At 37.0% G+C, this 25,740-nt stretch overlaps 1 protein-coding gene across 3 annotated transcripts in view; it reads left to right on the top strand.

Moving 5' to 3' along the window:
- The window catches only part of LOC115219254, a 250,510-nt gene extending 226,326 nt beyond the window's left edge, over positions 1-24,184 (top strand). For all 3 annotated transcript variants that reach the window (XM_036508688.1, XM_029789405.2, XM_029789403.2), the window contains 3 exons: positions 18,264-19,681; positions 20,475-20,692; positions 22,063-24,184. In XM_036508688.1, the coding sequence (XP_036364581.1) occupies positions 18,264-19,681; positions 20,475-20,692; positions 22,063-22,132 (1,706 nt within the window). In that variant the 3' untranslated portion in view covers positions 22,133-24,184. The remainder of the gene's footprint in view (positions 1-18,263; positions 19,682-20,474; positions 20,693-22,062) is intronic.
- The last annotated feature ends 1,556 nt before the right edge of the window (positions 24,185-25,740 follow it).

Below are 25,740 nucleotides of genomic sequence, written 5' to 3'. Positions count from 1 at the left end.
ATACCAAGCTTAAAAAAGAATACCGGGGTCAATTTGTTTGACTGAAATGTCTCCAAGGCAATGCCACCCCACACCGGCATGACTGCAGTCCAATAACTGAAACACACAAAAGAGAAAAGATATATGTGCATACATGTGTTTGTATGTGTATATATATATACACACACATACAAACACACATACATTGGGGATGAATGCAAGCATAATTGGTGTGTGAGTTTGTAAATGTTCTATTTACATCCATTTGTCTGCGCAGACATTGTTATGTAACAAGAGTTCTCAATGTAATAACAATAGAGCTGCATAAATATTTGTGCAATTACATATTTCAGTGTATCTGGCAACAAGGCAAGATGTATTTTGTGAATATCAAATTAATTTTTGTTTTTTAAATACACCAGACTTCAAGTTGAAAGTTTCACATGTTTGCTACAATCTTCATTGAAGAAAAACAAATCGAGAGGCAAGCAGCTATTATTATGATAGTATGTTGTATGCCTGTAGGATGCTGAGCACTCAAAACTGAAGGTATGCTGAGCAATTCAAGAAAATGTTGTCCCATTTACCTAAATCACATTAATCACTCTAAAATGTTAGATCATATTTATTGAGCATTCTAAAAGGTTGTCATATATCTAGAAGGCAGTGAGCTGGCAGAAACGTTAGCACACCGGGCGAAATGCGTAGCCGTATTTCGTCTGCCGTTACGTTCTGAGTTCAAATTCCGCCGAGGTCGACTTTGCCTTTCATCCTTTCGGGGTCGATAAATAAAGTACCAGTTACACACTGGGGTTGATGTAATCGACTTAATCCCTTTGTCTGTCCTTGTTTGTCCCCTCTATGTTTAGCCCCTTGTGGGTAGTGAAGAAATACATATATCTAGAAGAGAATTTAGAAGTACACAGTTCGATTGTTTAGTTGCTTTTTCTTTCCTTTTGGTTGGCTATAATTTTTTTCTTCCATTTAAATTAAAAAAAAAAATCTATTCCATGTTAAGTTGTTTTCAACTTTAAACATATAACCACAAAGCTGCATCGTCAAGAATTTCAGTTCCCACTTACGTAGTTTGGGATTTGGTCCAACTGTGCAGCACTGGGCATATGTTTTCTACAATGGGTCTAAACTGACCAAGGCCTTAAGCAAATTTGGTAGATGGAAACTAAATGAAGCCTGTTTTGTATGTACACGCATACAAATGTGCAGAAGTATGCATATGTCTGCTTATATCGGTGGTCAAAAGTCGCTATGCATGATGTTGTTACTGTCATTCCTTCTGTCAACAAACACTCATTTGCTTTGTGCCTTTGAAGATGTGAAATAACAGATGCCTTACTTGGAAAACAGGTAAGGGTTAGCAACAGGAAAGGCATCCAGCTGTAAAACAAAGCCTTGATAATGCTAGCATGAACAAACATTTACATTGCACTGTTTTTGTAATATTTAACATGCTGTAACAATACATTTATATACCAAAATAGTACAGTATTACATTTTATATATGTGTGTATTTATATTTTCATTCCTTCATTTTACATCTGTTTTTCCATGCTAGCACGTGTTAAATGAGTACCTATTATTGAGACAATGTCTAACAGCCAAATACCTTTCCTGTCCCTAGTCCTTACCTGTTTTTCAAATAAGGGATCTCTTATTGAACATGAAGTGAGTGAACAATTAACAGGAGACATGATAACAACACTGCTCAGAGTGAATGACTTTTGTCAAGTACAACTGCAAACAAACACACAAATACGTACTCATATATAAAGACAGGACAAACAACAAAACAAACAAGATAAAAAAAAACTTAAGCAGTTTCCATCTCGTTTCCTTAGTAGAATTCAAAGATTTTTTTATATCAGTGTATAAAGAAAAGGTACCTCCATTAATTCTATCAAATTTCTTTCTATCATTGTTACTATATATATATATATATATATATATTATATATATATATATTTTATATATAGATATATGTAAAATGTTTGTGTGTATGATAGATAGGGTTTCTTTAATCAGTTTCCATCTAACAAATTCACTAACAAGGCTTTATATAATGGCTGGCTCTTGTGGTTTTGTCCCACCCATGTTATCATGGAACACAGACGTTAAATGATGATGATGATGTTAACAATAACAAGAGATGTGGTTAGTTTATATTTTCCTTAGAGAAATATGAAAAAATTAAATAGCTCTGTTGATGGGGAGGAATTTACGTGTTTAACAGATCTAAATTTGAGATAGAATTATCTGGGTGGAAATATGAAATTGTAGTAGATTTGGTCCTATTGGCAGACAAACACTCTTTAAAGTGCAAGTGTTTTGGCTTTGTCAGGTAGAATAAAGTAAACAATGTGCTTTCTATTGAGTAAAATATTAAAAAGTGTAACAGGAAATGGTGTAGGCTTCATAACAAAGAGGGCAGAGTTGTAAGCTAACATACATCAAAAGAATGGGAGTTAGAATTAATTCCTGCGTTCTCTAAAATATGCGTTACAACAGCAAGTTAAGTCACTTTTAAATAAATATGCGTGAATGTGTGTTTAATTTGTGGACCCTAAAGAGAACAGCAAACATGACATGTATCTGAAAGTCAATATTAGCTTGCACACACACACTCTCTCTCTCTTTCTCTCTCTCTCTTTCTCTCTCTTACTTTCTCTCTATCTGTTGTGTGTATATATTACTGAAAAGGTTGAGAGATTCCTCATGAGTAAATTTATATTTGAAACACAAGAAGAAGAAACTGGTTTGAGAAGTTTATCATGGAAAAATGACAGTATTTGTATTTTTACCTAAATACATGACTGGTTTTAATTGCTTAAAAAGGCAATTTAGTCATAATGAAATAAAAGGAAAAAATAAATAAAATCTAAATCAAATTACTCTTTCATGAAATCAGTTCTGGAAGTTGACGGAATTTTCTTACAAAAATCACTTGTGGTGCTAAAATTTTGTTTCCTTCTGATTGTTTCTGCATCATAGAGAAAGAAAAATGTGAATTCCAGAACCAATATCATGAAAAATTAATTCAATTTATTTTAATAAATTTTTCCTTTTATTTTACCATGACTAGATTGTTATTTTTAAGCAATTGAAACCTGTAGCATATTTTGTTGGAAATGTAGATACTTCCTTTCTTTGATCTATGATAAATTTCTCAAAAAATTTTCTTTTTTTTGCTATTAATATATAAATACACACACACACACACACACACACACACACACAAACATACTCACACATGATCCAACCCATACCAGCTAGAAAGATGGACATTAACTGATGATGATATATTCATTCATTTCACATCCAGTTTTTCATGCTAGCACAGGTTGGCTGAATACATATTATTGAGGTATGACTGTGTGGTTAAGAAGTTTGTTTTCCAACTACATGGTACCTTGAGCAAGTGTCTTCTACTATAGCCCTGGACCAAGTGCCTTGTGAGGGGATTTAGTGGACAAAAACTGAAAGAAACCCGTCAAATGTGTGTTTGGTTGTTTGTCTCTTCTTCACTTGACTGTGTGATTGTTGTAAAATGAGTTTCACTGTCATACAAGTTGTGTCTTTCATTTCTTATCTTTTGTGAATATTAATACTTTGCTTAGAAACAGGTGAGGGTTGACAACAGGAAAGGCATCCAGCCGTAGAAAATCTGCCTCCACAAATTCTGTCTGACCCATGCAAGCATGGAAAAATGGACATTAAAGCTTTGAGGATGAAACGATGATGTACGTGGATGTGTCTCTAGTTACTGATATTTTTTTCGTTTTTCTTTATTTGTCCAAAACGAAATCAAGCTTAATGTTAGAAATGTGAAAACTTTTATAATTGTACATAGGCAAACAAGAATCTGTTTTCATATCTAAAGGCTTCATGTGATCAACAAGTTTAGAATTACGTTTGACTTGTTGGCATTTATGGTCAACTGTAAAGAACATCAAACGAGAGCTTCAAGTATCACCATATAATCCTGTTTATATATATATATATATATATATATATATCACCGTGACCGACCAGGCTATCAGATGTTGCTACACATCGCTGGTCATGATGCGCTTCACATTGTTTTAGCCTTCAAATGATGCAAGCAGGCCAATATATATATATATATATAAATCTCTGAACGAGGTATATACCCAGAAACCCTGGTCCGTGCGTATCACATAGGTTGACGATGGGAAGGGTGGCTTCCTTTGCAAATACCGATAGGGCACAGAAAGTGTGTCAATAGCCAGCTGGAGAAGATGTTCTCCTGGGGCTACAAGCTACAGTAACATCCACCCTTAGTGGTTAGCCATATTTAGATGGCAAATATACTTCACATACGCACACACACACACACACACACACACTCACATATGAATAGAACAGAAGAGATAAGAGAAGTGACGTGAGAGTAGATGTTTATTACATTCATTTACAGTTGTTTTATAATCTTGTTATATGATAGATATTACATCAAAATGCATATAAAGTGTACATATACATATTTGTGTGTTTGTGTGTGTACGTACACTTTATATGCATGTTAATGTTGATGTAACATCAATTATACAACTAACAAGAATATGAAACAGCTGTAAACAATAAACATCTATTCTCTCACCTCTCTTCTCTCATCTGTTCTATTTATATAGATTCTCTGCACCAGTGTATCTCATGGATTTTCAGAATGACGCCAAGGTTTACCCTAACTTCAACCAGTTATTCTTGTTAGGCCTGCAATTGGTGGAGCACTTAATGTGAAAATTGTTCTTCAAACTCCTATGACTATTATAGATAGATGGATGGATGGGTAGGTAAGTAGGAAGGTGGGTAGGCAGGAAGATAAGAAGTGAAGTTAAATATTCTGCCACATGCATATGTATACACTTATACATTTATACACAGTCATACATCTATATGCATATAGATACATGTGTATGTACCTATCCGTATGCAAATTTATTAAACTAGCTTTCTACCAAGTTCTAAGCTTTCAATATCCTGTTTGCTTCCATTACTATCACAAAGAAATTTTCATCTGTGTGTGTGTGCGTGCGTGTGTGTGTGTGTGTGTGTCTAAAAGAAAGGTGATAGATTTGTTCTGCATCACAGCTTTCAATCAATTAAATAGAAAAACATGTAGCAGCAACAACAACAATAATAATAGCTACAAGAACAAAGGGAAAACCATGACAAACAAACGACTATCATGATTCTATAAAAGCTATTCATTTTGTTTTCCGAAATAATCTCACATGAAAAATAAACAAGAAAAAATATAATAATTACAGAAACGTAAATGAACTTATAGGAAAACTAATATTGACATCAATTCTACATAAGTGTGTGTGTGCGTGTATGTGTGTATGTGTGTGTGTAAACACACATGCTTATTTGTGTGCATATCTTACAAGGTAGATTCCTGAAGTTTTGAGATGTTTTCAAGAGAGACATTAATTTCAAACCTCCTTTAAAGTAAGATCCTCCGAACTCAATGCACTCCTCATTGTAGTGTTCCAACCATTTCTTGAAGGGTGCCATGGAAGTCTTCCAAAGTGCAGGGTTCCAGGACCCTTGCCACAGCCTTTTCCACCTTCTCCTTCAGCTTTGGGAACAACCAAAAGTCACAGGGAACAATGTCTGGACTGTAGGCAGGAGGGTTAGGGACAGTTTTCATGCCCACCTCTGTCAAGTTGTTGATTGTCAGTATGGAATTGTGTACTGGTGCAGGGGCCATGGCCTTTTGTGATGAAATCTCTTCCCAAACTTCTTCAAAACCTCTACAAAGTATTCTCTATTGACCATCTGGTCAGAAGGAACCCTGTAGATATAGATGATGCCCTAGCTGTTGAAGAAGGGTTTCCTCATGCTTTGCCTGGCCTCATGTGTCACTGAAAAAACAAATTAATCCATAAGCAAATTGGAGAATTTTGTAAATCTCTCGCTTTTTTCCCCCATTTATGGCATAGTGAGCTTCCATACTGTTTTCGCGTCCTCACTGTACTCTGCAAACTTGTCAGCTGTGATAAGCAGTGTTTTGTAGGGTGGGATCAAAGCGTGGTTGCAGCTGTCCCTTTCAATTTAGAATAACAAAAGGTGGCAGGTCAGCTTATTAGATATATAATAATAATAATAATAATAATATACTAAAATTGCAATAATGTAAGACAGTGATAACTGCCTCTCCCGAAAAATTATCAAAACTTCTGGAATGCACTTCATATCATCACCATCCACTTTATGTCCATGTTTCCACACCCACATGTGTTGAATGGGTTTTCTCCAGGACTGCTTTCTGACATTTGTTGAGATATTTAGTCATCTCATGCATATATCATCATCATCCTTTATAGTTTTTTTCCATGTTGGCATGGGTTGAACAATTTCACATGAACTGATGAACCTGAGAGTTTCGCCAAGTTCCAATGTCTGTTTTGGCAGGGTTTCTACAGCTGGATGCCCTTCCTAATGACAACCACTTCACAGAATGTGGACTGGGTTCTTTTTACATGGCACCAGCCCTGATGAGGACCCCAAGTACCCACAAGACAAGACCTCTCAACTGTGTAGGGTGTAGACTGGAGAGATCAGAAACTTAGAGGTTCAGGAGCAGGTGTTTTGCTGAAGAGGTGAATACATGGCTTTCCCATCCAGAGAGAGAGAGATGTGAGTCAAGAGGTATAAGGGGAATAAGAGAGACAGAATGTGGAACAACGAAAGAAGAAGACCTCAATAGCATTGACCTAGAAGAACCTATTTGATATATTATTCATATATGGTGCATTCAAATATAGCACTCAGAGTTTCCCTGCAAGCCATGGGTATGAAGTGTATGTATAAATATATATATCTATATGAGGGGCTATCATATGCACTTGTCTGACCTGGATTGTCCCAGTTTAGCAGAGTTGACTTGGCATCCCAGCCAGTTCAGAGTTCTGTTCCTCTTTCTCATTAACAACAAAGGCAAATCAATATTAATGGGTCTTTAAATAGCTCATTATGAAAGAAACTCTTTAAATTTTTGAAAAAAGAAGAGAAACCTAGCAGGATTTTTCTACCTTTTCTAATTCTAAAACCAGTGTGCATGTGTGTGTGTGTGTGTGTGTGCGTGTGTGTGTGTGCATGTGTGTGTGTGTGTGTGTGTGTATGCCAACCATTAACAATGTTCATCACAAACATTTTATTTCCATTTTATGATTCCCATGAATTAAAGAGAGAAGACTGACCAATTCCATAATGGTGAGTATCAAGAAGGACCTGTGCTGACACAACTCATCCCCACCCCAAACACCAGAGGTAACAGACCCAGTAGGAGGTTTTTGCAGAACTCCAGTCAATAGACTTCCAAAAAATGCTAATTAAAATCTTACTCCTGATATTTCTGGAATCAAACAAAATGGTAAAATGAAAATTTTGGAGGTGCGTGGGTGGGGTGGATATTAGTCTTCATAATTTCTCTTGATTAGACTCCTGGGTAGACAAGACTCTTTGAGATTAGAATTTATTAGCAAGAATGCTAAAATCCCAGATAAGCTACCAGTAAACAAAGTGTTTAATACAGGATTAAATCCCAGCATTAGTTATTTCACTTATTCCTAGAATATCTTTAAAGTAATCCATGACCATCATTTATTCCACCTGTGATTAATGATTACCTGTAATTAACAATGACAAAGTCATTGTTGTTAGTTATACCTATAGGGGTTAGTTACTTCAATTTTTTCCAACTAGGGATAATTTTTAGAAACTAATGCATTAAATGTCACAGAAATCTGTCTCCCCACTGGATAAGAAGCTAGTCATTCATGAACAACATTTACTCTCAGAGGATTTCATACCTACCTGTTCTCTTACAGTTTGCAAAACTCAGATCTGAAGAATTAATCTGCCAAGACAAACAATCACATATTTTCAGGAAATTTGAAACCCATTCCACCAGCAATACCACCAAGCAAGCCTCTATGAAATCAACCAATCTGGTAGAAATAGCAGCCTAATCTCCCTCCACTCATATCCTACTGAATGCATAACTTGCGTTGTCCTACATCCTCCTAAGAGTGATAGTCATGGCTGAAATGTCTGATCATAATTTTACATGATCAGAGTTGGCCTGGGGCTAAAAGACTATGTATGAGCTGGTCATCTAATCTCTCATTCACTTCTATATTACGGTGGTCACTAATTAATTTCCTGTCTACAAATTAATTGAAGGATGGTAGTAAACGACCAATAGTTAAAGGATTCTTTTATTAACGAAATTACTGTGACTTCCTCTCCCCTCACTGAAGCTACCTTGTGCTGTGGTGATTGTAGTTGTGTGACTGTAGAAGTGGTTATGGTTGTGGTTGCAGTTGAGTGTTGTGGTTGAAGTAGTATGACTATTATTAGTGTGCTTGTAGTGATTATGGGGGCTATAGTTGTAGTGGTGTGGTTGGGGTAGCTTTAATGGTGAAGAGAAATCATTGCAGAGGCACAGTCCACCTAGGTATAAATAATTCATAAGTATCTCTTTGTTTGTGGTGGAGTTCAAATCCCTGTTTTGTGGGTAGTTAAGGCTATGTAAATGTTATTCACATACATGTGTGACTAGTGGAATATCCCATTCTTTTCTCGGGGGAAGTGAATAACTTTGATAATTTATTGATTGATGTTGACACCCATTTCTGTTTGACACATTGGAATAAAATAAGTAAAATATATCAAAGAAATTACAAAACCAACCCGAAAAGCTTCACCCAAAACAATATTCTTTAACCTGGAGTAATAACATCAAATGTCCTGCTGAGGTCACATGATCAGGTTTCCTCCAATCCTATAACTGTGTTCAGTTTTCAGCCTTTCAACTGGTCTTGCATAATAGTGTCTTTTTTTTTTTTTGTTCTGTCATAGTATCGGATCTGCTGCTGCTGCTGCTGCTGCTCATGTCCTCAAGGTCTCCAGTTCTGTAACACTGTCATATAAATATCTATTGCTCGTGTCAACCAGATTTTACTGTCCTTGCTTGTATAAATGACTTGACAGCTTCAACTTCAGTTTAAATCAATTCCTTCCAATCAGCTTTTGTTTATAGTCTCTTTCAGTCATCTTCTGTTTACAATGTCATTTCTCCAGTATCTGTTAACAATTGTGTTCTGGCTTTAATTATAGTGCCATCTACGCCATCTACTCCCTACATCAGTCTCCGAGCAACCCTTAGGGTCTCAATGACTACTTAACACTTCCATCCTATTTCAGCTTCTTTTTACTGTTCAATTACTTCAGTTTGTGTTTAACAGTTCATCCTATCATCTTTTGTTTATCAGTTCATTCATCCAGCATCTTTAAACATCTATTATATCACCATCTGGCTATTGTTTCACTAACAATGCCCATCTATCACACAGTTGCATACTTCCAGCTTCTGTTGCTCATCTCAAACCTTTTCTTTATTGTACCATACCTCCAGCTTCAGTCTCGTATCATTTCCACCTCCCTCTAAGCTGCTTTCATTGGTGTCTTGCTGTTGTTTCACATTATTTTCAGCCCGATATTGCCTCACTAAATATCAACCCTTTGGTATCCCAGCCCAGCACCTATTCAACATATATATATATGTATAAATATATATATATATCATTGTAATAGTGTCTCTTGCTGTAGCTATGTGATTGATTGTGCTGGCTGTAGTTGTGTGATAGTGATGTGATTGTGATGGCTAAATATCGCATTCCTGGGATACCAGCCTAAATATTGTTCGACTGAAATATTTCAATGTAATATTGTTAATTGCTATGATGCTACATTATTATTGTTATTATTATTATTATCATTATGAATGTAATAGTTATTCTTGTTAAACTGTAGCCTCCTGTGTTGTCAACATATCTGCCGGTCTCAGTGTTGTAGAGTCTTCAATTAAAATGGCTTTGCTGAGCCAGAATTGGACAAATACATATTATATATATATATATATTTATATATATATACATACACTATGTTTTTGTTGTATACTTATGAATTTATGCATGTGTACATTTAAATTCATTGATGTGCGTGTGTGTGTGCATATGTATGTATTTACATAAATTTATGAGCATATCTATGTGTGCATTTATATGAATTGATGTGTATATGTATGAAAATGCTAGTTTTTTTTCTTTTTATACATTCACAAGTAATTTATTTATTCATTGTCTTCTTTTTAGTTAAAGAGATATATATTATTGTATGTGTCTCAATATATCTGTGCATTTGTATGGATGGCTGGATGTATAAATACACACACGGTACATATGATGTACTTGTATAGATATGACCTACCCATATGATGTGTGTGTTTCTGTATGCACATATATTATTGTAAATGTATGTGTTTTCTTTTCTCTCATCTTTCATTTGTATGTATGTATAGGCATGCATATATATATATATGTGTGTGTGTGTTTGTTATAAACTTTTGTTTTAATTATATATTTTCCTTATAATTTGTATTACGTAATAATGGTATAATTATGCATACATACATATTTACTGATCTTACTCTCTCTGTATATATGTATATGTATATATGTACACACACAATGTTAATTAGCTGACCATAATTCAAAAAGCAAAACCATGCTCAGTATAATATCACAGGAATATATTTTTTATCATTGGCCTGCATATCTGAAAAGACGTCAATATTGTCTGGTGGCAATATTCAATGGAGCAGTTATATGCCATAACCTATAGGGTGGTCCAAAACTCTTGTCACCCCCAACCAAAAAGTACTAAGAACAACAGAGGAACAATATAATAATATTCAAACACATGTCCTGGTTTTAGTACTTTCACTTTCATTTATGCTCACACTGTCACAGATCGAGAAGGTTTATATGAACACCATAATTTTCATGGCAGAAAATGATGTGATGCCATGTCCTGTGTGATATTTTACAAAGCTGTTGGTGTTCATATAAACCTTCTCGATGTGTGGTAGTGTCAGTGTCAATGACAAAGTACTAAAACCAGGACATGTGTTTGATGTTGTTATATTGTTCCTCTATTGTTCTTAGCACTTTCCGGTTGGGGGTGACAAGACTTGTTTTATGATATATGTATGTATAAATGTGTGTGTATATCATTTAAATAAACCTAAAAATCCCATCATCAGCTGTTGTATTGAAAATCATTGTAGTTTTGACACAAACTGTACCATTCATATCAATGATGTAAACTGTGTCAAAACCACAAACACTGTTTTGGAATTACAAGACATAGCAGCAAAGAAAAAACCAAATATGTACATGTTATATAACAGGTTCACACCACTCGTAAGATAATATGTAACTTTCAAAACCAACAACACAAAAAGTAAGCATATATTATCAACCAGGGACAAAAATGTGTGTGTATACATTTGTCCAACCCATGCCATCATGGAAAATAAATGTTAAATGATCATGATAAATGACCTACATAAATGATGTGACCAATTTATATATTATATATATATATATATATATATATATATATATCATCATCATCATCGTTTAACATCCACCTTCCATGCTAGCATGGGTTGGATGATTTTGACTGAGGGCTGGCGAACCAGATCGCTGCACCAGACTCCAATCTTGATCTGGCAGAGTTTCTACAGCTGGATGCCCTTCCTAATGCCAACCACTCCGAGAGTGTAGTGGGTGCTTTTTACATGCCACCAGCATGAGGCCAATCAGGCGGTACTGGCAATGACCTCACTCAAATCTTTTTACATATGCCACCGGCACAGGTGCCAGTAAGGCGATGTTGGTAACGATCACGCTCAAATGGTGCCCTTTTACATATATATATCATCATCATCATCATCATCATCGTTTAACGTCCGTTTTCCGCACTAGCACGGGTTGGACGGTTCGACCGGAGTCTGGGAAACCAGGGCTGCACCAGGCTCCAGTCTGATCTGGCAGTGTTTCTACAGCTGGATGCCCTTCCTAACGCCAACCACTCCGCGTTATATATATATATATATATTTTAATGAGCTCACTAGTGCCACATAAAGAACACTCAATACACTCTGTAAAGTTGTTGGCGTTGAGCAGGACTTCCAGTGATGAAAGCCAGCATGGGAAGGGGAATGTTGAATGAGGGTGTTGACAGTGATGCTATAGGTATGTTTGTATGGAGGCGTTTGTCTCAATTTTTTGACAGATTCTCAATCTGCCTCAATAGATTTATAAAATATTAGAGTTTAAGATTTCCGACTTTATTTTCTATACACAGATACTAAGTACCAGGATCATGAACAATGGTATGGCCATAACTATCATAAACATAAAAATATCTATACCTGAAGCCAGCTGTGGCACTCTACAGTTCTCACTACAAATTCTGTGATGGAGTGCTTCTTTTGTTTAAGTCTTAAGGAAGTGTGCTTTTTTTTTATGTTCTGGTCATGGTCTCTGGCTAACTGTTGCTTTGCCATTGCAAAAACATGTGTTCAACTTGCAAGAAATGACAAAACTTTTACAAATCAAAGACTTATAGAATAACATTGGCTGATAATAGCATTCCATGAATTTTAGCTGAAATTTGATTCCAATGAAAAGTAAATAGGAAGCCAAAAGTTGTCTCTCGTTTGCCAGTAAGAACCACAAAGTGACTGTTTTCATTGTCCAGTGACAATTGACTTTATTTAGAAACTGTCTCCTTTCCCGTTCAACAATGGAGCAGTCAAACAAATAAAGGTTCCATGCAAAAGCATCCAGAACACTCTGCAAAGTGGTTGGTGTTAGAAAGGGTATCCAGCCATAGAAACCATGCCAAAGTAGGCACTGGAGCAGGACACTGCCGTCTGGCTTGCCAGATCTACTCAAATCATTTAAGCCATGCAAGCAAGGAAGATGAACATTAAACGATGATGATGATGGTGACACACGTTTATAGCATCAAAAGTTGACAGTCAGGTTGGACTGTTCGTGACAATCAAGAGCAGCCCAGTCCACAATCGAACTCTGACTGGACTGTCAACTTTTCATATAACTAACATTTCTAACCCTCCCCACTCAACTATTGAATTTCATATCAGAATGTTTGAACAAAGCATACTTTCCATATATTTTACAGCTCTTACATTATTGATATATATTGTGTATGTTTACAAGTATATATCCACAATTTCTTTATTGGTGCAAAATGTGGGGGGGGGCGTGCATGTGTGTGTGTATGTGTGCATGCATACATATACATATACATGTAGCACCCATCTAGGACATATTACGGAGTGCAAACTCTTGCACTTGGTTCAAACGTTACATGCATAAGAATCTGAATGACAATAGTAATAATTATACCAAGGAGAACCTGTTATCCTCGCTGGCCAACATAAGGGTCTACATAAATATTAAGTGGTGCCAGGTCACATATCACAGGGAAATCTCAAATAGTGTCCTGATTACTGAACAACCACCACCACCACCACCAGCAACATCAGCTGTTCTGTTGCTAATGCACAGACATATTACAGAGAAATTGGGGTTATATGACTAAAGCTAACACCAAGAACATAGTCGTAATAACAACTTATATATTAACATTTAGAATTTAAACTAAATATTATTATATAACATGTACAAAAGAAGGATGAGCACTGAGTGAAAGAGTATTTAGGTGAGAAAGCGAGAGTGTTTATGTGTATGTATATGTAATATATATATATATATATATATATATACATATAAATGCATATATATATATAGGCGCATGAGTGGCTTTGTGGTAAGTAGCTTGCTTACCAACCACATGGTTCCAGGTTCATTCCCACTGCGTGGCACCTTGGACAAGTGTCTTGTGCTATAGCCTCAGGCCGACCAAAGCCTTGTGAGTGAATTTGGTAGACAGAAACTGAAAGAAGGTGGCGAGCTGGCAGAATCGTTAGCACGTTAGCGAAATGCTTAGCGCTATTTCGTCTGCTGTTACATTCTGAGTTCAAATTCCGCCAAGGTCGACTTTGCCTTTCATCCTTTCAGGGTCGATTAAATAAGTACCAGTTACACACTGGGGTCGATATAATCGACTTAATCCATTTGTCTGTCCTTGTTTGTCCTCTCTGTGTTTAGCCCCTTGTGGGTAGTAAAGAAATAAGTATTCCGTCTGCCGTTACATTCTGAGTTCAAATTCCGCCGAGGTCGACTTTGCCTTTCATCCTTTCAGGGTCGATAAATTAAGTACTAGTTATGTACTGGGGTCAATGCAATTGACTTAATCCGTTTGTCCATCCTTGTTTGTCTCCTCTATGTTTAGCCCCTTGTGGCAATAAAGAAATAAGAAACTGAAAGAATCCTGTCGTATATATGTATGTGTATATATGTGTGTGTGTGTGTATATGTTTGTCCCCAACATCGCTTGACAACCGATGGTGGTGTGTTTACAACCCCATAACTTAGTGGTTCAGCAAAAGAGACCGATAGAATAAGTACTAGGTTTACAAAGAATAAGTCCTGGGGTTTGCTTGACTAAAGGTGGTGCTCCAGCATGGCCGCAGTCGAATGACTGAAACAAGTAAAAGAGAGAAAGAGAAAAGATATATATATATATATATATATATATATATATATAAAATTGACCTTACACCCACGCAGTTGTGCATTTTATCCCGTCTCCTTTTTACCTAATAACTCTTCTACCACCGTGTAAACTCGACCTTCATCTCCCTCTCTCTCCTTATATATATATATATATATATATATACAAGTTGCTCTTTCACACACATATATATGTACATATTGATGTAAAATGTGTCTGTATATATATATACATATATATGTGTGTGTGTGTGTGTGTGTGTACATACACACACCTACATATACACACACACATACCCTCACATGCTTTGAACTTAGCCAAAAAGCCTAGAAGCATGCATATTTATATATATGTATGTATATATATATATATATATACACTTGTAGAGAGAGATGAGTTTTTACAATATTGATTTCTTCGGTTGTGTGTGAGAGAGGTGGTGGTGGGCAAGGAACAGGTCATTGTTGTCAAGTATTGTTGTTGTTAGTCAGGTGTTTGTTGTTGTTAACTCTATTGTTAGTCTCTTTTGTTGAAGATACAATTTGTCTAACTGAACCATTAAATATTTATGTCCTTCATAATTAGACTGACTTGCACACAATCAACTTTTTGTCTCTCTCTCTCTCCACTCACACCCTCTGACCACCACCAACTCCTACACCATTACATCGGTCAACTGGTTTCCTACCATCTTGAACCTATTGTCTTATATTTATACATATGCATGCGTGTGTGTGTGTGTGTGTACATATATATGTGTGTGTGTGTGTGTGTGTGTGTGTGTGTGTACACACACACATGCACACACACATACACGCACACACACACACACGCACACACACACAACATCTGTCCAAAAGTTTACCTTGTTTTCAAATACACCATATGTTTAAATGCTGCATTACTTTGGGACACTGTGTGTGTGTGTGTGTGTGTGTAGATGCAGGTATGGTCATGTGTAGAGGGTTTGCTTCACAACTCCCTGGCTTGGCTCTGCTTTTACTGTGGGGACATCTTGGTCAGTTGTTGCCTACCGTAATGTCAAGTTGATCAATGCCTTCAATGAAATTTGGTGGACATCACCTGGGACCCTGTTAGCAGAACAGTACCTGTAATTGCATGGGGGTGGTTTTGTGATTGTGTCACATTGAATCTGTTTGAGAATTACAATGTAAGTGCTGTACTTTGTTGTGAGTACAGAGTGCAGTTGATCAGTGCAGGCATGGCTGTGTGGTTAAGAAGTTCACTTCCCAACGAGGTTCCAGGTTCAGTCCCACTGCATAGTAGCTTGGGTAAATGTCTTCTACCATAGCACCAGGCCAACCAAAACCTTGTCAGTGGATTTAGTAGAGGGGAACTGAGAGAAGCTTCTTGTGTATGTATGTGCGTTTGTTCTCCACAAATCTCGGTCCAAGTGGTGTTGGCATTGTCACTTTTCTTTTACTTAGTGCCTTCTTTTACTTAGTGCACGTAAAAAGCACAATCCAATCGTGGCCGTTTGCCAGCCTCGTCTGGCACCTGTGCAGGTGGCACATAAAAAGCACCCACTACACTCACGGAGTGGTTGGCGTTAGGAAGGGCATCCAGCTGCAGAAACACTGCCAGATCAGACTGGGCCTGGCGCAGCCTTCTGGCTTCACAGACCCCAGTTGAACCGTCCAACCCATGCTAGCATAGAAAGCGGATGTTAAACGATGATGATGATGATGATGTATATATATATATATATGTGTGTGTGTGTGTCACCATTTTAACATCCACTTTTTTATACTAGCAACAGACAGAATTTGTTGGGGTAGATTTTCTACAGCTGGATGTATTTCCTGTTGCCAACCCTCACTTGTTTCAAAGAAGTTGCTAATATTTCCCCAAGACCAGACATGTTTCCATGGGAGATTGGAAACCAATGACACCATGTGCATGATGATAACATTAATTTATAACTATTACATAAAATGAAGGCAAGGAGACAGTAACACACACACACACACACACACACATATATATATATATATATATATATATATATATATACATTACATGTAGGTTAACAAGGCAACCAACTGTTTCATGTGAAGAGATCTTCCCAATTGTTCAAGCATGCCACATGGAAGTGTTAGTACTTGTCTCCATTTTGGATGAGAAAACCCACAAATAAAGAATATTTATCCACCAATGCAGTGGTGAACACTCATTCTCACTGTTCGGTACACATACAATGGGTTTTGTTTTCAGTTTCTGCCTACTCACAAGGCCTTGGTTGGCCTGCGACTTTGGTAGAAGCCATGTAGTAAGACTGAACCCACGACCATGTGATCTGGAATCAAACTTCTTACAACAGTCATACATGTGTGCATATATATATGTATATGGATGTATATATGTAGATGTGTGTGTGTGTGTGTGTGTATATATATATATATATATATATATATATATATAAATATATGGATGTTTATTTATGGATGTATATATAAGTGCCATAGTTTTGGCTACACACCACTTTAATTACCCTATCCATCATCCTGTATTTTCACCACATCATGTAGTTCTTCAGAAAGGCAGGATGGTCATAACTGGAATGTCTTTGATTATAGTTTTATTGAATCTACAGTTGACCTGCCCCATTTCTCCACCTCCTTTCCCTTATCAACAGCCCTGGCCATTTTCATGGTCCCTATTACTCCAGCCTGCTTTCCATTCGACCGATTGTTAGGCAATATTCACTGACAAAGATTCCTCTCCGCCAATGTTCTTCTTACCCATCATCATAATCTACATGGTCATTAGACATGCTAAAAACAGTAGCCAAATCTCACCTACAATCTTAAAGAAGAGCAGCACATTACATAATATAATTATACGTATATTTTATAAATGTGTGTGTCTATACACACACACACACATTTTATATATATATATAGATCTTTACTAAACTACCACCATATATCTTTACCAACATATCATTACTAAACTACCACCAACATATTTTTATATATATCTTCACTGAACTATCACCATCTTATATCTGCTCCAACTTCAACCACAATCACCATATTATACATCTCATTATCTCACATAAACGTTATACTAGTGAATTAATAAAGTCATTGGAACATTGAACAGAATATCTCACAGTATTTGTTCTGACTCTGTGAGTTGAAATCTTGCTGAGCTCAACTTTGCCTTTCATCTATTTGGAGTACCAATCATGAGCCGTGAATTAGTTGAAGGGTCAAGTGAAATGCAATATGGAGTCTGTCCTGACTCTTTAGATTCTCACAGCAATATCTTGGACAACATTGGTGCCAAGTGCTGTATTGGGCTGAGTTTGCAGCCTTTCCCTTTGCTGAACATCAGTGGTGTGAAGAAGGGACACTTGCAAGTATGTGCAATTACCAGTCTTCTTCAAAAAATCTTATCCAGGTTTGTACATAAATATGCAGCTACTTGGTCAGCCTTGACCAACCACAACTCTATATGCACACATCCTGACCACACCATAGCACTAGTCTACCCCATACTTATCCTTCTCTTGCAATTACCTTCTCCATTTCCCATTGCCATCACAACCTACCATTCCTTATCATCACCTCAATATTGATCAATTGCCGTTAACCATGACAACCACCATCACAACTAATCTTATATCAATCAGTTCATCATTTCAACTTCACTTTCTCACTTTCTTCCTCCTCTTTCTCTCTTGTGTTGAGTTCAGGTTCATTTGGAGTTGATTTTGACTTGAGCATCAATGCTTTCTACGACGCTCTGCTCATTTATACCAGTGATGAGAATACGCCGAAATTACTGAAGGACATCCGACTCGTGATCAACGACCGTGATAGTGTGACGTTTGCCATCATCATCCTCAACCAGCTGAATTCGATGGACTCTAAAGAAATCACAGAGGCTGCCCTGGAGCGTTATAAATTTTCTTGTAGGAAACAATCCCAAAGACATTGTTCACAGCAGACAAAGAAAGCTGCCAATGTTTCTGCAGAACCAAAGACCAGTGATGCAAAAGTAAAGAAACAGTTGGTTCCCAAAGAATCCCAGTTAGAACCACCAGCACCATCAGAAGTTAATAAACCAATAGGGTTGGGTTCACCTCGTCGCAGTCCCTCCTACACCCAAGCAATGTGCCAACTGGAGAATGGCTGCATGACGAAGAACAACGATGCACAAACCAACTGTGAACAGAAAGCAAATTCTTTAAATTTCCGCAAGAAGGCTGATTGCAAAATCGATGAAGAGAGTCCAGATGGAGTCACATCGTGCCTTTCAGCTTTAATTCATCAAACCAAAACAACTCTGGGAGCCATTAGAGAAACTAATCTGGACCGGAAACGATCCAGTTCTGTGGGGTCGGTAGTGCGAAACCGAATACAGTCTAGCGTTGTAGGTGGAAGTGACATGGATGTTCGCGTCGGCGCAAGGCTGGCTAGATCCACTTCATGCCATCTGGAAAAAGATGAGAAAAATGCTGCTAATGCGACCAACAACACAAACAGTAGCAACAATGTTAACAGCAATTGTGAAGATGGAGGAAAAGGATGTAGCAGTAAAGAAACAAAAGGTTCCAAGGCGTCCTGCAGCTCTGCGACATCAACGCCGTCCAAAGGTCACCAGTCTACTTCCGTTAAACAATCACTATTGAGTACATCACAAAAAGTCCATTCTAAAGACTCATCGAAACCTCGTTCCGGTTTCCAACCGCCAAAAAGCATGGAGAGTACATCAGAGAAAGAATCTAAATCGTCAAGCCATCGTGGAGAAAAGAATAAGAAAGACTCGGACAAATCAAAGAAGGATGGAGATTATGATATGCGTGCAACAAACCACATCAATGCTCTTCTGGACAAAGAGCGCGACTTATGTAGCAGCTGTCGAGAGAGAATTGGTCAACGAGAAGAACTGTGCTGTGGTCACTGCTTGTGTAAAGCATGCTACCGTGAAATCACAAAGAAAAAACCTGTCTGCCCTGACTGTGGCACCGTGTATGCACCGATTGTTGGGGATCAGCCCAAGAACGGCAAAATGTGTGTGACATTAGAACATAAACTAAAATTGCCCGGATATGAGACAGCCAATGGAACTATTGTCATTAATTATACAATACCTGATGGCATACAAGAGGTGAGTTTACTATTTCAGTATCTCTCTCTCTCTCTCTCTCTCTCGCTCTCTATCTATCTATCTTGATGTATGTATGTTATGTGTGTGTGTGTGTATAGCTTCAGATTTACTGTAAAAGCTAAAGTAAACACATGTCCCTCAGTTTTAACCATGTGTTTTATAGTTGTTTAATCAACTCTACAACAACCTCTTCATTAGCATAGAAGTGGTCGAGTATTCCAGTATTGGGCTCTTGTCAAACAGAATCATGACATAACGCGTGACAAGAGTAGCTCTTTAGAATTACTAGTATGATCCATCCAATGGACTTCCTACCACCACCATCACAGTTTCCATCTACCCTGTTTCATCCACGAGGCATCAATTGACCAAATACTTTGATTAAAGTCACTTATTGGAAGGAAATCCAGAAAAGTGATAAATAAACATTGGATTATTGAATTGGTCTGTGATCCTCAAGAAATATAACAAAAATCATTTTACAGAATTTTATTCTCTCATAAATCAAGTTTATGGTCTTCCTTAATTTCTGCTGCTCCCATTTACAACCGAAAATGACAAAATCCTTGAAGATTTGAAATCAGTGGCAGCAAGAATATTTTAGTGATTTTTAAATTCTTCAAATATTTATTGATTTTTTTTTTTAAGAATATGTTGAGCAAATGGAAGATTTCTGTTATGTCAAAGAGTTCTTGTGTCTGTGTATGGCGTCAAAAACATTTTGTTTGTGTTACCATTTCTAGAACTGAAAAGGACAAGAGTTCTTCAAAATAATATGCGTTTCTATTGACAGTCATGCCACCCAAACCCAGGAAAACGTTACCATGGTACATGTCGTACGGCCTATCTACCCAACAACCGCGACGGCAACGAGGTACTGAAGTTATTGCAGAAGGCATTTGAATCACGCCTCACTTTCACCGTTGGCCAGTCACAGACAACTGGTCGCAAGAATGTTGTCATCTGGACTGACATAAACCACAAGACCAGTCCTTGTGGAGGTCCAGCTAAGTAAGTGCTCTCTCTTATGTTGTTCTTGTTGCCATTCAATAATGGTTGTCATCTCCAAAAGATTTTTAATGCAGCAGAGAGTGAATGGTTGAAAGAAGCCAAGATGTAAGGAAGATATAGCCAGGGTTTATACATAGTGTTAGTATGACATTGTGAATGATGTGAAAGATGTAGTGTAAGGCTCTGGGATGTCATGTATGTGGTCTAGTGTTGGCTGTGGTCCAGTGTTGTGGGTTTGGTCCACTGTTGTGTATGGTGTAGTTCTGTCTTGTGTGCAGTACAGTTGTGCGCATTGGGCAATTGGCAGTGTTCTGTGTAATACAATGTGACAGTGTGAGTGTGCTGTAAGGATTTAAGAATATAAAAATATTTTTTATCACTGTCACTAGCTTGTCTGTTTGTTCAGAGAATTTGTTGCCAGAGTGGGTATAATACAGTTATATATATATTATAATATATATATTATATATATTATATATATATATATATATATATATATATATATATATATGTTCAGGTGTTCAAGCACAATCATCAGACTTTGCCCACATAGCATAGTTTGTTATGCGATGTGGACAGTGTCTGATCATTGTGCTAGGCCACTAAACGTGTTAAAAAATCACTGTTTGGCATGTTCTCAGCACATGGAACTAATAGTAGCACATAAAAACGTATATTGTGTTTATTAAATAATATGCATTTCTCACCAGATGGAGAAATTATTTTGTTGATCTTACTGTCATGGAACGTACAATATATATATATATATATATATATATATATATATATATATATACGTAAAAAAGCACCGTCCGAATCATGGCCGAAGCCAGTGCCGCCTCGACTGGCTTCCGTGCAGGTGGCACGTAAAATGCACCAATCCGACCGTGGCCGATGCCAGCCTCGCCTGGCACCAGTGCAGGTGGCACGTAAAAAGCACCCACTACACTCACGGAGTGGTTGGCGTTAGGAAGGGCATCCAGCTGTAGAAACATTGCCAGATAAGACCGGAGCCTGGTGCAGCCTTCTGGCTTCCCAGATCCCCGGTTGAACCTTCCAACCCATGCTAGCATGGAGAACGGACGTTAAACGATGATGATGATGATGATGATATATATATCTGTATTTCATGAATGAATGCTTCATGGTATGTGTGTATGAACCTTCTATACATGACATGGCTCATCATCAGGCTGGTTACGTTTTATTAAGAAAAGGGTCAAGGTAGTCTTTCATTAGGCATACCATTCAGAAAACCCTTTCGGCCACCGTTTGCCCATAGATTGTACAGTGTGCCAATCTCTTCTCATTCACCTTACACTGCTTCATGTCTGTGTCTTTGTCTCACCATTTCTCTGATTCTCTTTCAGCTGTGGCTTCCCTGATGCATCGTACCTTTCTATGGTAAGGCAACAGCTCGAGAAGAAAGGCATCAAGTGAGCCACGCTTACCGAGTGAAGACAACATGCCCAGACTTCCCTGTTCCCACTTCAAACTCTCATGAAAACCATTCAACTAAGTCAATCATTATCTTCCAGATCATTCCAAAATTTTGACAAAAACAGAAAAGAAGGTAAAGAACATAATTCAAAGACACCCATGCCACCACTGCTCCTCCTCCTCCTTCTCCTCCTCCTCCTCCAGCACCACTACTACTACTACTACTACTATTTCTACCACAATAAGATAAACACAAATAGTAATGATCAAAAAAAAAATATTAAACATTAAAGCAATAAATACACAAAAGAAATCACAATTACATAGAGCCCCCTCCACCACCACCTCCTCCTCCACCTCTCTCTCTAGCTATACACACACACACACACACACACACATTCACCTGGCCTTCTCATTTTCTCATACATTTTATTCTCCTCCTCTTTATACTCTTCTTACACCCTCCTCTTCATTTCATTCCTGTTTCTCAATCTCTCTCTCTCTCTCTCTCTCTCTCTCTCCCCACCTGTTTCTTCCATGTATCTAACATCACTAAAACATCCCCCCCCCACCACCACCACCTCCCCCAATCTCCTCCCCACCCTATCACACCACCATTACAGTGCATGTCTTTTAACAAGGAAATTACTGCTACAACGAAAACACAGAAAAAAATATAATAAAGAAACCACTCAATTCAGGAAGAACAGTGGGGGGTGGGGGTGGGGGCGAATTTCCACAGAAGACCAACCCCTAACCCTTATCACACACCAAATGGTTGATGGAGGAGAAAAAAAAAGAGGGGGGGAGCGACGAAAAAAATGAAGGAAATGAAGAGGAAAGGAAGAAAAATGAAAATAAAAATCATTGGATGACAAATGAGTTAATTAGAAATAAAAGAATTCCAATTAACTAACGAGACATTTTATAATGAAAAGAAATGAAAAAGGAAAATAATTATGACAATGATGACGATGTCTTATTTGCCACAAGGGCAATGGGACATGACAAGGAGCAGTAAAGGTTTTTATGCTGCGCAAATTATGGAAAATCTCAAAAAAGCAGGCATAGAAAAAGGTAATCTATGCCCTAAAAGATGGGGAAGGCACTTAGGGCCAAACAAGGAACCCCAAAGATCCAGAATTACACTGAGTACAAAGGGGCAACTGCCCTTCTCCAATCTCTGTTCTCCGGCATACAGGTTAAATAATAATAGTAATAATGATGCTGATGATGATATCATTATCATGTTTATTATAACAATGTTAATATCATTTTTGTTTTCTTATTTTTAAAATCCGCATACATTGTATAACATTAAGACAGAAAGACAACTTGTGTGTGACCGTCTCTGTACGAAGGTGGAGTCATGTGTGTGTTTAAGCATGCATATATGTGTGTTTTGTGTGTGTATATATATATATATATATACACGTGTACATATATACATAAATATGCATATATACGCAGATGTGCATACATACACATGTACAGACATACATATATGGTCATTTTAAAGACCTTGTGCAATTTTAAATTTCAATAACTCATTATTGAGAATAGAATTAATTTGTAATTGAGGTGTGAGGCATCTAGTTTAGCTTCTTTAATTCAAACATTTATTATATTTGTTTATTAGGTTAAAAAAAGGAAAAGAATCCTTACTTCAACTTCATTTTACGGTGATGTTAAAAACAAGCTATTGTTTATTCCATTTTCTATCTGATTCTATAGATGACTTTGGAGTGAGAATAACAAATGTGATTCCAGGCATAACTGAAAATATGCTAGGAAATGTCTTTCTAGAACTTTCCAGTGACCCTCTCTCTATTTGCATTATTGGAAGACATGCTGAAACACTCTCAAGAAGATTCATTCAGATCAGATTAATTCTGCCATTTATGCAACTAAACTTATACACAATTAAATTTGCACAAAACTTTTATACTGAACCCTTTATACAGTGTGTGTATGTGTGTGAAAATAAGTTGGGTTTTTCTTTAAACAAGTGCAGAAGGAGAGGTTTAAAGAAAAGAAATTGGAAAAGTATTTGAAGTTTTTAAAAAGATTTATTTACATTCAGTTAATCAGTTTCCCAAATTCATGATTTTCAAAAGTCATCTGAGATGGAGATAGTTGGAACCATGATAGAATTGTCTCAACTGTTGGGATCCATTCATCATCCATCTCCCTCCACTTCACACAACTGTGGAAAATCACCGACTGTAAAAAACTGTTAAATGCAAACAAATTCCTTTAAAGATTTCTGGTGCATTTTAAGTTTCTTTTCTTGATAGACGTATATATACGCACACACACGCGCACACACACACCACACACACACACACACACACACACAAATGGAAGAGCAGTTTTTCTTTAAGATATCTTTTATTAAAACAAACATTTTGTTCGAATGCAGCAGTTTCCATGATACCTTCATATACTTGTCTGTCTGTATGGCTGTCACGTGAGTGGTGCAATGGCATCATCTGCCAGGAATGGGTGGAATCACCAACAAATGGTGGATGCAACAATGCACTGTCACAGTGCCTGCCCCCTATACTACTACTACTACTACCTCCCATACTTTAGTAGGTATTTAAAATGTCACAGTTACTAAATTTTCTTCCAGTTCCATAGTTAGATGACTTTAACTTCAGAAATATCCACTTGTATGAGGCTGGCTCTTTTGGGTGAATCATACTTTTTTTTTCTTTTTTCCTATCATTCTTGATTGGAAAAGCTTATTTAGAAAATATTCATATTTTGAGGCATTCCTCACTGAAACCATTTTAATCAAAATTAGATTAAGAAAGAAATCTCTACTAATGCTCAAATCACAGAGTGTTCTGAATGTGAGAGCATTTGTCTTTAAAATGTTGCTGCTAACAAAAGTTGGGCAATCAAATTTCTTAACAATATAAACAGGCCATAAGAAACTACACAGAAACAAACGTTTATATAACCTTTTATTTAAAACTTCTCAATTAATCCATACAAAAAGGATTTATGGACATTTAGAATGTAAAGAAATAGAAAGTTTGTGAATGGGTGGGGGATCAGCTCAGTTCTTTTGGATTAGGCATAGAAAAACGGTGGGTTACTGCGAAATAATCAAAGCCCAATACATTTCAATAGCATACACCTTCTATATTTTAAAGAGAAACAGAATGACAACTCAGGAAGTCTAATAGTGACAGGACTTATTCACTGAGATGATAGAGACGAAAATAAGGATAATATGAAAGGTATATACCACATAGGCTGCAAATTCCAAGTAAATAGAATGTATGTTTGTACATACTGACACACACACACACACATATATATATATACGCATATAATATATATTTACACATATTACACAAAAGTATACAGTATTATAGATTCGTTATAACCAATCTCACTAATTAAAGTAATTAGACAGTTATCAACATCTAATACAAATTCTCTTCAAGGATGGTAGGTACGGAAAGAATATGGCAACTACATCTTTTTGCAATGATGGAATTATATCACCTAAGATATTAAAAAAAAATATCTCAACACCACTTAGCAAACTCTATTCCCATGATTTTTTTTTTATCTCCCATCTCTGCAGAACA

Source organism: Octopus sinensis, linkage group LG14 (genome assembly GCF_006345805.1).
Source record: "Octopus sinensis linkage group LG14, ASM634580v1, whole genome shotgun sequence".
Lineage (NCBI taxonomy): Eukaryota > Metazoa > Mollusca > Cephalopoda > Octopoda > Octopodidae > Octopus > Octopus sinensis.
The sequence above is the reverse complement of the archived record's forward strand: the minus strand, read 5'-3'. Positions and strand labels throughout refer to the sequence as shown.